Source organism: Pipra filicauda, unplaced genomic scaffold (assembly GCF_003945595.2).
Source record: "Pipra filicauda isolate LSUMZ 115617 unplaced genomic scaffold, ASM394559v2 scaffold39_size4671491_pilon, whole genome shotgun sequence".
NCBI lineage: Eukaryota > Metazoa > Chordata > Aves > Passeriformes > Pipridae > Pipra > Pipra filicauda.
The window spans coordinates 4,605,769-4,618,407 of record NW_024104531.1 but is presented as its reverse complement, the minus strand read 5'-3'; the positions used below and the strand labels follow the sequence as shown (position 1 = coordinate 4,618,407).

The window sequence follows — 12,639 nt, the reverse complement described above, 5'->3', positions numbered from 1 at the left end:
AGAGTTGGAATTGTTCAGCCTGGAGATGAGAAGGCTCAGGGACCTTACTAGTCTATTAGTATAAATGCCTGATGGGAGGGTGTAAAGAAGACAGAGTTGTTTTGATAGTATTGAGTGACAGGACATTAGGCAGTAGGCTCAAATTCAAATACAGGAAATTCCATTCAGACAAAAAAAATGTAGGTTTTTAACTGTGATCAACTGCCGGAAAAAGCTGGTCAAAGAGGTTGTAAAGTTTCCACCTCTGAAGTTACTCAAAAGCCAAGAGGAAACAGCACTGCTCAGCCTGCTGTAGCTGACCCTGCTTTCAGTTGTGTTGACTATGTGATCTCTAGAGGTCCTTTCCTACCTCAGCTACTCTGTGAAGAAATTTGAATGTTTCTTTTCCTTTTTTTAAAGGTTTAGTGGTCCCAAATGTAATGCTTGTCTAACACCTATATTATTGACATTTTTTAAACTATTCAATTTCATATACATACAGGATAAAAGTATGGAGAGAGGATGATGAGTTTAACGGAATACTAAATCCTGTTTCTGCAGGCTCAGGCTGTTGTAAATGGAGGTGTTGAAAATGCTGTGCTTGACCAACCTGCTAACCCAGCTGCTGAGAATGTAGTTGTAGGAGAGAACCCTGAAATTCAAGAAGAACAAGTAGATGAAGAGGAGGAGGATAATGAAGATGAAGAAGATGCTGTAGTAGAAGATGCAGCAGATGCAAACAATGGAGCACAAGGTAACAGGTGACTCAAAACAGTAATGTTCTAGTTCTTATTAAATGTAATTAGACCCTTGAATATAGAACTATCATAATTCAAGGAAGCTCTGTAAATTCCCACTCTTGCAAATTTTGAGTGCTGAAGCATTTTCTTGCTGAAAAGCTAGCAGCAGTTATAAGATGAATATTATGCACTCAAGTCTTCTTGTTCATTTAAAACATATCATGGAATGGTTACATGTTGTTTTGAGTGAGTCTAACAGCCGTAAAAATGGCCATTGTCTCCTCAGATGACATGAACTGGAATGCTTTGGAATGGGATCGAGCAGCAGAAGAGCTTACTTGGGAGCGAGTGAGTAAGAATAATTTTCTTGAATTTAATAATTCAGACTCATACTTGAAATTATTTGTAATGCTGTGTTAAAATGCATTTGGGACAGATTTGGATATCATTCCCTCAGTAAGAGCCTTTTAGCTACCTAAAAAAGGTAACTAAAGGTAACAAGGTTACTTGTTAACTATCAAAAAAGGCATTTCTTCGGTTTCAAATGTAGTAGCAGCTTAAAACATGTTTTAGCACAGACTTTTCTGAAGTCTTCAACTTAGGCAGGTTTAGAAATTAATTGCAGCTTGTTTTGAGGATGCTGGGCCAGATTAGGAAGCACAGGTGTTGCATTATGTATTGTTTAATACTTCATTTTTGTATTTGTGGAAACAATAGACTAAAGGAGTGAAATGGAAATTTTGGTTAATTTGCGAAAAACAAATGTGTTTCTTTAAAAATGATGGAGCATTTTAGTGTAACATGGCTTCTGTTTTTTTTATGGATCACAAATTCTGTAATTAGAGCATGAGATGCATATGCACTGTAGTCATAGAGTAGACTCAAGAAGTAGGTTTGTGTGACTGGTCTAGAAGTAGCCAACATCTGAGTTCAAAGCTCACCACATGCAGCAAAATCTGCTTGAAGGTAGATACAGCAGCTTCATGATACTTACCAGTGTCACCAGTGCCTGAGGCAGAAGACATAAAACTACTCACTGTGTTCCTAGGCTGTGGTATAATTGTTGCCTCAACTGCAGAGTAGGATAAATACAGTTTTCATCACAAGTGACAGGTCTTGATCTTTGTTTTGTATCTACTGAAAGCTTCTTAGTGTGTTTTAAGAGATATTTCATGATAAAGGAATTTCATTATATAAATTCAGGTACCTGAATCATTCTATGGTTTATTTCAAGATGAAAGAGTTACATTTCTGAACCCAATTTATGTGCTGGGAAGTGTTGATGTAGTCCTAATTGAAAATATTCTGTTACCTCTCCAGGAACATAGAAATCAGTTTCCACATACTCTCATAACCGTTGCCAGTATAATGTGCAGTATAGGCAATAAATGTGCATTTGGCATTTAGTATAAAAATTGGGGTAGGCTTTTTTCTCTTATTTCATCTTGTGAAAATAGCATGCAGGTTTTCTGAATTTTCAAAAATATTTGCATCTTGGTTTACTTGTAAAATATGTGCAGCGCTTGCATCTTGGAACTTAGTGCAAAATCCTCATACAAAAAAAAGAGCCTTGAACCTGGAACTTTGCAGCAGTAATTGTGGAGTAGGAGTGTCTGGATCGAAATAGTAAGACACCCTTGAAGTGGGGGGGAAAGGAGATTTCTTTTTTTTTTTTTTAATAGATACTTTATTTTTGGCTGTAATGTGGATGCTTCCCAAAGCAGCTGTGCAGACTGATGAAGGATTTGTTTCCTGTCTTCCCAAGCTGTAGAACAACTCTGTTCTAAACTTAAAAAAATATAGTGTAGCAAATGTTCCCATTACAGGTTGCTTTAATACATAAAAAGTAAAATATTAACTTACTTTTCTCAGTGCAACATAAACTGATACTTTGCAACAAGGAAGCAACAAAAAATTTGCTTTTGTGTTTTAATATTGAGTTGATTAAACATGTATTTAAATAGCAGTTCAATCACTAAAATATTTTGTAAATACAAAATTCTTTGTCAGAGTTCTCAAAGTCTTGGAGAGAAGTAGCCTATAAATTATTTGATTCTGTGTTTGCTTTGAAGTATTTAAATACATGAGTGTTAAGATGTTCCACACGTATATCACTGCCTTTGATCAACTGAGTTTACTGTGTTGAATGAGAACTTAGTTTCTATCTTTAAGAATTTATGTCCTGGTTCTGTTGGTTGAGCAATAAAAAAAGCTTTTGACTGTATTGGACATTAAAGGGTGGTATGAAAGAGGCTTATTTTAGATGCGGGTTGCTTAATGTTTCTGATGAGTCAGTAACATAAACTTTCTTATCTTCACAGATGCTTGGACTTGATGGATCTCTGGTTTTTTTAGTAAGTGCAATCCTGCATTTCAAGAATTTCTATGGAAGGCTTTTTTAGTATTTTTTTTCAAGTACATCATTGTATTTGAGGTCCCTATTTTCATATCATATATTTGTTTAAGGAGGGTTTCATATGATGTCGTAATCGAGCAAATGGGGTTTTTAGGAGTTTCACAGAGTAGAGTTGTGAGTGTAATTTTTAAAAGACATAGATAACTTTGGATCACGTACTCCACTGTAAATAAAAGCTAGATCCTTTTAAAAAGCATACTTTGAAAATACTTACCTGTTCTAACCTTACATTTTGCTCTTTATGTTACAGTTAAAATAGTGTTCTCATTTAGATGTCTTTTATTTGCCCTGGTACCACCAGAACACCACGAGTGAATTTATAGTGTAGACTAGATTTTAAAATATAAGATCTTCAGTTATGTTTTTTGACTTTGTTTTTTTCATCGAAGTCCATAACTTTAATGGCTTAGGTTTAAAATTATGTTATCAGTGATTGACCATAAAGTTAATATCAAAAGAAGTAAAACTCCAGTGTACTTATGGCTTAGGTCACATCTTAGCTAAAAGTAATATTAAAACAATAGAGACATGCTGTCATTTCTAGAGTCAGAGCTGCCAGTTTTGTCAATGCATTTGTTGTGATAAAGACTAATTGTTAAAAGTTCAGATGAACCTTTTCTTATTTATGAAACAAATATCCACACACATTTCATGTAATTCTTTTTAAAGGTGGAACTGTAATGATTTTAAAATAAAAGCTTATTTTTACAAAGTAAGAGTTTTGAAGCAAATGTAAGTGTGCATATCTAGGCAAATGTCCATGAATGTAAACAGGTGCTTTCATAATCTGTCCTGCATGTTTTGGTCTTTCTGTTAGAGCAAATTTCTTGGCTCTAACAGGAGATATATAAGTTCCGATAATAATAGGCAGCTGAAACAAGTTTAGCTATAAAAGTTAAGTCGCTTATTTATATGACTGATACTTATGTACTGTTTCCTTGTCATCTTCCTTCCTCTTTCTCCAATACTTCTTGCAGGAACATGTCTTTTGGGTGGTGTCTTTAAATACATTGTTCATACTTGTGTTTGGTAAGTATCATTTGCTCTTAGATTTTAAAAAGATCGTTTGTGAAGTGTAATGCAGGTTAATTTTAAGGCTGTTCTCTCAGAATAAATGAAGATGTGACATCTAAAAATGGAACCACAAATGAACTGGGAATATGAATAATAAATATTTACTGTTTTCTAGCTTTTTAATTTTAAATTTCTTTAAGTGAATAGGTTTAAAATAGGAAATCTACTAAAAACTTAACTATGTCAACCAAAGCACAGAAAATAATATTTGTTTGTAATACTTTTAAATTAAAGGAGAAATCTCATGGAATTTAATTTATGAGCAAATGCAATACTTTGAGGAATGGCTAGGATATTTTTTTTCTCCTTATAGTTTTCACTAGATATAGTTACATCACTTTTTACATCAAGAATCCATTTTTGGAGCTCAGTATTGGGAGGGAGGGAGGTGCACAAGAATGTAGCTGACTGTAGAGTTGTCAAATATACTTCCATTTTGTGTCCGAAATTGCTACAGGACAACTTTCCTTAGTTCATACAACTTAGACTGACTTACATTTTAGAAAATAATAAATTCTAATCAATGGCACATTTTACTCCATTTTCCTTGCTCCTTTCTGTAGATGCTGAAGCTGAACTGTAACTTTAAATCTTTGCAAGACTCTTTCTATTTCTAGTACAAGATAGGAATATTTTTGTGTTCCGATTCCATGTATAGTTAGTGCTAGGAAAATTTCTTAGGCATAAACTTCTCACAGGTTTAAAAAAAAAGTTAAAAATGCCCAAACTGTAGGTATATACTTCTCAGTCATTTGAACCATAAAAGGGTAAAATACCTGTCTTATTGATGTAAGTTCCTCTTGAGAATTTCTGAAATTTCTCTGCTTTTGGATTATGGTGCTCAAGCTCATTAGTGTTGTTAATTTGACACAACTGTGTGTAGAAGCAGCATCATTTTAGTGACAAGATGGAGCATTTTATATACTTGAAGAGATACCAGATAAAAATGCCACAAAATTTTACTTGCTCTGAATGATCAGTTTAGAAAGGAATTTATGTTGCTTTGGGTATTTTCAGTAGTCTTTCTTGGCAGAAGGGTTTGAGGTTGAAGAACTGAAGTCATACTCTAGATAAGAAATTTTTGCTGGCAAAGTAAAGCTCACCACACTGAACTGGTGATTTGAGCATCTAGATACTGAAACAAATTGCCAGATCAAAAAAAAATAAAAATTAGTGTCTTGTATGTTTAATTCACAAGACACTATAACTGTTCTAATAAGAGTTGGAAAATACTTGAGTTATTTCTTTCTGAGAATTATTCTATTTTGATCTGTAGTTATCAGAAGTTAATGGTGGTTTTTTAGCTGCTATAAAATGTAGGCTTTTTTGGTAAGTAGATAATAACCATGAAACTTCTAAATCACAGATTAAGATTCAATAATAAGTGTCATATAGATGTGTTTTCAGTAGCTCTAAGTGTGCTTTGCCAAGTGGGAAACTAACAAATAGAGAAGAGAAGGGAATGACTTTCCCAAGCAAGCTGGAGGTCTGGGAATTTAATATGTGCCTCTCAAGCCTATTTTTAGTATCTTTCCCATTAAGTAATACTGCTTAATTTACAACTGCCAAATCTCTGGTTATTTGTAATTACAGTACTGGTGAGTTCAAATGTCACAGGGGGTACTTTCTAGAAGATAGAAGGAAAGCATTTGGAACCTTAATTACTGGTCCAGAAATTCTCCTTGGACAAATTAATTCATTTCAACTTAATTAATATTTTCTGTAGCTCATCTTAGTACTCACAGAGGAGTTTGTACTGCTTTATGCTTTCTTCTGTAAAGGGATCTATGAGAAATTCACTTTTAAATCAAGTTATTTAAAAAACATAAACTGTGCACTGTATTCTCATGAAACACTGTCAAAAATACAACTTTTATTGTCTGGTATAGGAGCTGTGAGTGTGATCTTTTTCATCTCACTTTCCTTTCACTTATTCTTACTGACTGGGGAGAGCTCAACTCTTCCCTTTATCATTTTACCTTATTTATCTTTTTTATCTTATTTTATCTTATTATTTTGCTCTTCTCAGTAGCTGCTTATTTCTCCAAAATGTTCTGATTATTGATTAGGGTAATATGTGTCCTGCTAAGTCTTCTCCTAGTAGATTTTTTTTGTTGTTGTTGTTCCTGTTTGCTTTTTTTTTGTTTTTTTTTTTTAACATATTGGTCATATGGAAATGAGGATGAGAGAGAAAATCATCAGACTTTTCATTTAAGGGAACATTTAGTCTACAGTAGTTCTCAGAGTGAAAATAAAAGGTGAAAGTACAAGCTTGCCATTTCCTTGATGTTGCTTCCCTCTACTCCTGAAAAAAAAATAGACGTTGAATTCTGTAGTCATTCATAGCTTGGTTAGAAGACCACAAAATGAGCTAAAACAACTACTTGATTTGTACATTAATTCAAGGTAAAAGTTGCTCCTCATGCCTTCACTGGAGTGTCATCTTTCTCCGTTTCCTCTTCCCTTTCCAGGGCTTGCATTTTTCACAGTATTCTTAAGAATTAAAGCATTAGAACTGAAGCCTTGCTAAAGCAAGTCCCATCTGACCATGGAGTGTAAAATGGCTGCTTAAGTCTTTTAGTGCGTGGAATAGAATGAATATGCAGAACTGGTTCCTACAGCAGTCTGAGACAGATACCACCCTAGTGCATGAGACAGAGAAATTGAATTAATTTATGCACTGCAAGATGAACTAAGAAGGGAAAGACTGTCCTCTAATTCTCTGTAGTTTTATATTGGTTTTAGTCTTTCCATGTGAATTCGGATATGATTTTTCAGTGTTTGTAAAATTATAAAAATCTAACACTTGCAAATATTTGCATAGAAAGTAATTTTTTTTAGGTGTTTTCATAAAGTTGACAAGAAGTAGAATTATTACCATGTTACAATACACATCGTGCAAATAAGGCTCCATTTAGCAGTTTTCATGGCCTTTATTTCTTGTTTCTGCTTACATTATGCAGCATTTTGTCCGTACCACATTGGTCACTTCTCCATTGTTGGCCTGGGCTTTGAGGAATATGTGAGTACTGTCCTTTAATTTCAAAATGAAAAAAACCTGCCACTGTTTATTTAAGCACAATATTCTTGTACCATTTTTCAGCTGTTATTTGCAAAAGTAATGTGGATTATGTCTCATTTTCAGTCCTTAAATTATCAGTCCTTTTTGAATCTATGATTAAAAATGTTACTCATTCTTTCCCACTTCTTCCATTATTTACATTTAAAGTGAGGTTTCCTATTTTACAAAAAATGCACAGGTATTGGGTTTTTTTAACAACCTCTTCTTCCTTGTGTACATTTTTAATTTGTATACTGAGTAATTTTCATAATGGATGATAACAGGTAGGGAAAGCGAGGGGGTAGTGAGGTAGTGTAAGGTGACAGTTCTTGTTGCATATGTGTATGAAACAAATATGTAAAAACTAGAGAAACTTGTCATTCTTAATGAATATTTTAAAAGTGAAATTTATCTTGGTTACATAAAAGAGAGATGTAATCTTTTAAGAGACTGGTAAACTTTCCCCTTTTTCCCTCTTCCCTCCAGGTTCAAGCATCTCACTTCGAAGGCCTGATTACAACTATAGTCGGATATGTTCTGCTAGCAGTGACTCTAATTGTTTGTCATGTATCCTTTTGTCAGTAGTTACCTGGTTCAGATTTACGTGTAAATGATTTTTCTGGCTGTGTTTTGAGGAGGCACAGGCATGATGCAGGTGCAATTAATTTAACATTTTGCTCTGCTCTTTTGGTGAAATTAGAAGAAAAAAGTGTAATACGCATCCAGCTTTTCTTAGAAAAGATGAGAATTTGTTTCAGCCTGCATGGAAAAGAAAGCTACTATTTAAAGTAGGTCTTCGGTTTTGAAACTTGCTTATTCATGGCAGATGTTTTCAAAGGAAACTGTTTATTTCTTGAGAACTTTTGGATGCTTAATTTAAGAAGTGTGGTGTTATTATTATATATTTATTTATTTTAGGTACAGGTTTGGGGGTGTTACCCAGCACACCAGATAGTGACTTCCGGAGTCATAGCCAATTTTGAAAATACAACCCTGATAAATTATATACTTCGTATTTCACTTTTGTCTTTTATAAAATTTCCTGTTGCTAAAAGCCATGTAATACAGTGTTTCATATTAATTAGGCTGTTATAAAATATTTTTTAGTATTATTTTCTTGACAAAAGTATTCAGGGCTTGGCAGCACTTGTTAAGTTCCAGCGATCACGTCGTTTATTAGGAGTTTGCTACATTGTTGTCAAGGTAATCCTAATTTCTTTTCTGTGGGGCAAAAAACCCTCTCAATTTGAGCTTACATTATCATTTTCTTAGCAACTTCTGTTAAACTAGTGAGATGTTCTTTTCTCTATTTTCCTAAAGGTTTCCTTGTTAGTGGTGGTTGAAATTGGTGTATTTCCTCTCATCTGTGGCTGGTGGCTGGATATATGTTCCTTGGTAAGAAAAGAAATAAATGGGATGAAACCTTTTTTTTAACACTGTTTATATTTGAAGCAAAAAAACCAGTTCTGATGAGAAGAGAGTTGTTCAATATGAGTTTGACAACACTCTTCTGTTTTTATAAACATCATTTCCACAGGGAAAGGGATTTTTAGGTACTGCCTGATGCTAATTTTGTTTTTCTTTATGTTCCTAAATACAAATTAACATGCTGTTACTAAAATAATAAGAATAGAATCTTTTTTACTGCAGTTACAAGACCACTGTGGTAATTAGCTTACTTATAGGCAAACTTGTGCAATGAAGAAATGCCTTTATGTAGCCACCTCATGTGAAATGGTAATGACTTCATATTTTAAGTTATCCAGTCCCTTTTTGTTTTGAACAAGATACATGCTGTGTTTGCTTGGAATTGAGAAGGACAGTTTTTCTATCCTGAAAAAAAATTGAGTGCCTAATTTCAAATGGAGAAAATTAATTTCTTGCAGCCTTAATAGAAGTAGAATTTTACTTAAGGGAGTAAGTATTTGCTTCCATCACACTACCGCTTTGTTTGAACTGATTTATAACTTATATAGGGTCTGTTAGAGTTGACTTCTTTCTTCTTCCTGTTGGAAGAAATAAATTGATCAGAAATCGATCTTTATTTACTGTTCTTATTGTAAATTTCCTTTTTTTTCTAATTAAATGCTATATTTATTTATCTGTTAACACCAGGCAGACATTTAAATTTGTTTAGTACTATATATGAACTAGGGTAAACAAAATGAGTAATTGTGGATGTTTGCCAAACTCATTCATATTTGTTTACTACTTACCTTCTAGGAGATGTTCGATGCCACTCTGAAAGACAGAGAATTGAGCTTTCAGTCTGCTCCAGGTACCACAATGTTTCTGCACTGGTTAGTTGGAATGGTTTATGTCTTCTATTTTGCATCCTTCATTCTTTTACTGAGAGAGGTAAGTCTGTAAGAACAAGAGTGATATGTAACATATTTAGAGGCTTGCATGTTGAACAATTAAATCTTTCACATGTGGGTATTGTTGCTACTGTGTTTTGTGTGTATATTGAATTTCAGCCTTTGGTTGAAAGGGCCATGCTGGTACTTTACTGCAGTGGAAAATTATGATTTAAAGTATATTTTACTTAGAGATTTTTAGTTTACAAAGAATCCTTAAAACCTGGGTGTTGCCTTCAAATTAATCTAAATATGTTTTAATTGTTTAAGATTGGTCACTACTTGAAAATTAAACTTGTATTTGGTTATTTCTTCTCTTCTTCTCTATGATGATACTTCCTTTGTTCTATTTCTGTGCCACTTGGTTGAATCTTATTCAACAAATATCCCTATTATGTTAAAACTTATTTGTTGCAGGAGTGTTATTCAAAATGAAAAACAAAGTATTTTCAAAAATTTCTCTTTGTATATTGTTTTCTATTTCCTACTTCAGGTATTGAGACCTGGTGTCCTATGGTTTCTCAGGAATTTGAATGATCCAGACTTCAATCCTGTGCAGGAAATGATTCACTTGCCCATCTATAGACATCTCAGGAGGTTTATCTTATCAGTGGTAAGGACTTTTGTCAAGATTTCTTTACTTGGAAAGAAAATTTCCTTTGTTGGCTCCCATATATGGTACTGTGTATTTAAGGAAAAAAGACTTTCACCATGAAGGTGAATTGATACTGGAACAGGTTGCCAACAGAATCTACATCTTTTGATACTCAAAACTGAACTGGATAGGGTTCTGAGCAACCTCATGTAACTGGGTCTGCTCAGAGCAGAGTTCTGAGGGGTTAGGGAGGGTTGATTGAACTCTAAAGGTCCCTTACAAAACAAATCTTTCTGTGGTATCTTCTCCTTATGCAAAATCGCAGAAAACGTTTGTATATTCAGACAACAAATGTTTATTATCATGGATATTGTAAATCATGTAATGCTTTCATGATGCCTTCAGTTATTGCAGTAACTTTGTGTGTCTAGTTCAGCTAAAATAGTTCAGCTAAGGGGAAAGTAATTTTCAAGTTTAATTTTACATTGGATTCTGCTGATCTAGCCAATGGTGTCTGTTTCCAGATTATCATTGTAAGATATTAAAAGCAATGCAAATTTTTTCCCCTCTGCTTGTTTGGTTGAAGTTTGCCAAGCACGCAATAAAGAAAGGGTCTCAGACTGTCTTTGACGTAAACATCACATCAACTGTGAAAACCGACACACCGGAAACATTCTTTGATGTACTCTATTATTACACCTGAGGTGCTTGGAGCAGTGAAAGCTCAGAGAGGGAGTTTCTATTCAAGAACCCTTCAGTACGTCAGAGGAGCTGACCTGTCCACCTTTCAGAGCATTTTCTTCTTGGATAATCATAATTCCTCATCTGCCTAAAACTTTATGTCACAGTAGGTGACCCAAAGACAAGCAAAGATCTGCTTGTTACTAATGATCTGAGATATGTTTTCACACTGTGTTGGAACAGACAGTTACTTGAACTTCACCTTTTGATTTGCTTAGCTAATGAATTCAGAACTTCTACTAGCCTCATATTAGAATGTGAGACCCAGAATGGTAATCATTTACACTTCTCATTTCAAAGAATAAGTCACATCTTTCACGTTTTGTTTCTTTTTCAATATTTTTAAGATATGTCTTGTGTAGAACATTAAATATTAATTTTCAAGGAGAAGGAGATTTAATTTTTCTGTTCTACATAGTTAAACACATATTTTATTTTTTTTTTTTACATTTTTAGTCTCTAGTGGTACATTTATATGAAATGTAAGAATGTGTTTAAAATGTACTTAATTTTTCATCTGGTTCCTTAAGGAAATGTGATTTATAAAAGTGCATGGTCTTCATGCACCTGATTCACCTACTTAAGTTTTGGTCTTTCAGTCAGCTTAAAATGTGAGAAAATAGAAACTGAAACATCTTTTGATGCTTCAACAAGTTGCTTGAAAAGTCAGTTGCTTAGAAAAGAGAGGAATACAAAATTAGTAATCCTGGTGGTGGGGAACAGCAAAGAAAGAAGAATTGTCTGACATTGCTCTGTCAGCAGGCCGGTCAATGCTTATTCGGTCACAGTCCTCTTTGGTGAGAGCATTGTAGGGTACGGGCGAATGTTCTTCTGCACTTTGAATGAGCAGCTGAAACAGTGTTGCCAACACAGGCCTGTTGGCTTCAGCTAGACAGTGCTTGCATGATATCAAGGCAGGCCTTTTCTCTTTCCTGCTCTGCCCCACTCCCTCACCCCTCCAGTGAATAAGCTGTGGTTCCAGGGTATACTTTGAATAGTTGACCCAAACTGACCAAAGGAATACCATATGACGTCGTGCTCAGCAGTAAAAGCTGTGGGAAAGGAGGAAGGGGGGGCATTCATGGTTATGGTGTTTGACTTCATGAGTTCCCAGGAAGCTGCTAATTGTCTGTCTGCTGATGAGAAATAGAGACTGAATTCCTCTTATTGTTTTGCTTGTAGGCACAGCTTTTGCTTTCTGTATTAAACAGTCATTATCTCAGTCTTGCCTTCCTTCTGTTTTGCCTTCCCCTTCAGCAGGGAAAGGGCAATGAGTGAGCAGCTGGGTAGGTATTTGGCTGTTAGCCAGGGCTAACCCACTACACAGGGAACGTGTCACAGAGATGGGTGGGGAGCTAGATTTGGTTCTTTCTACTATGTGGACTAACTTGTTTACTTTCTTGTTGCAGATTGTCTTTGGATCAATTGTACTGTTAATGCTCTGGCTTCCTATACGCATTATTAAATATCTCCTGCCTAACTTTCTTCCATATAATGTTATGCTCTACAGGTAAGCATTTATTTTTTAAAAGTTGTGTTTCTTCAGTCTTCCTATAACTAGAAAAAGTGCATTTGTGCTCTTTGAGCATTAATGGGACTTTTTTTTGCTATGTTATTTTGTTTTCAATTAATCTAATATTCATTGTTCTAGGGAAGTTAAAAGGTAAAGGACATGA

General features: G+C 34.5%; 1 protein-coding gene across 8 annotated transcripts in view; it reads left to right on the top strand.

Annotated features, from left to right (window-relative positions):
• Positions 1 to 12,639, top strand: part of MARCHF6 (membrane associated ring-CH-type finger 6) — a 45,857-nt gene that overhangs the window by 17,829 nt on the left and 15,389 nt on the right. For all 8 annotated transcript variants that reach the window (XM_027724245.2, XM_039385163.1, XM_027724244.2 and 5 more), the window contains exons 7-17: positions 541 to 733; positions 1,006 to 1,067; positions 3,041 to 3,073; positions 4,113 to 4,164; positions 7,173 to 7,231; positions 7,757 to 7,837; positions 8,405 to 8,473; positions 8,591 to 8,665; positions 9,494 to 9,628; positions 10,121 to 10,240; positions 12,373 to 12,473. In XM_027724245.2, coding sequence (XP_027580046.1) covers positions 541 to 733; positions 1,006 to 1,067; positions 3,041 to 3,073; positions 4,113 to 4,164; positions 7,173 to 7,231; positions 7,757 to 7,837; positions 8,405 to 8,473; positions 8,591 to 8,665; positions 9,494 to 9,628; positions 10,121 to 10,240; positions 12,373 to 12,473 — 980 coding nt within the window. The remainder of the gene's footprint in view (positions 1 to 540; positions 734 to 1,005; positions 1,068 to 3,040; positions 3,074 to 4,112; positions 4,165 to 7,172; positions 7,232 to 7,756; positions 7,838 to 8,404; positions 8,474 to 8,590; positions 8,666 to 9,493; positions 9,629 to 10,120; positions 10,241 to 12,372; positions 12,474 to 12,639) is intronic.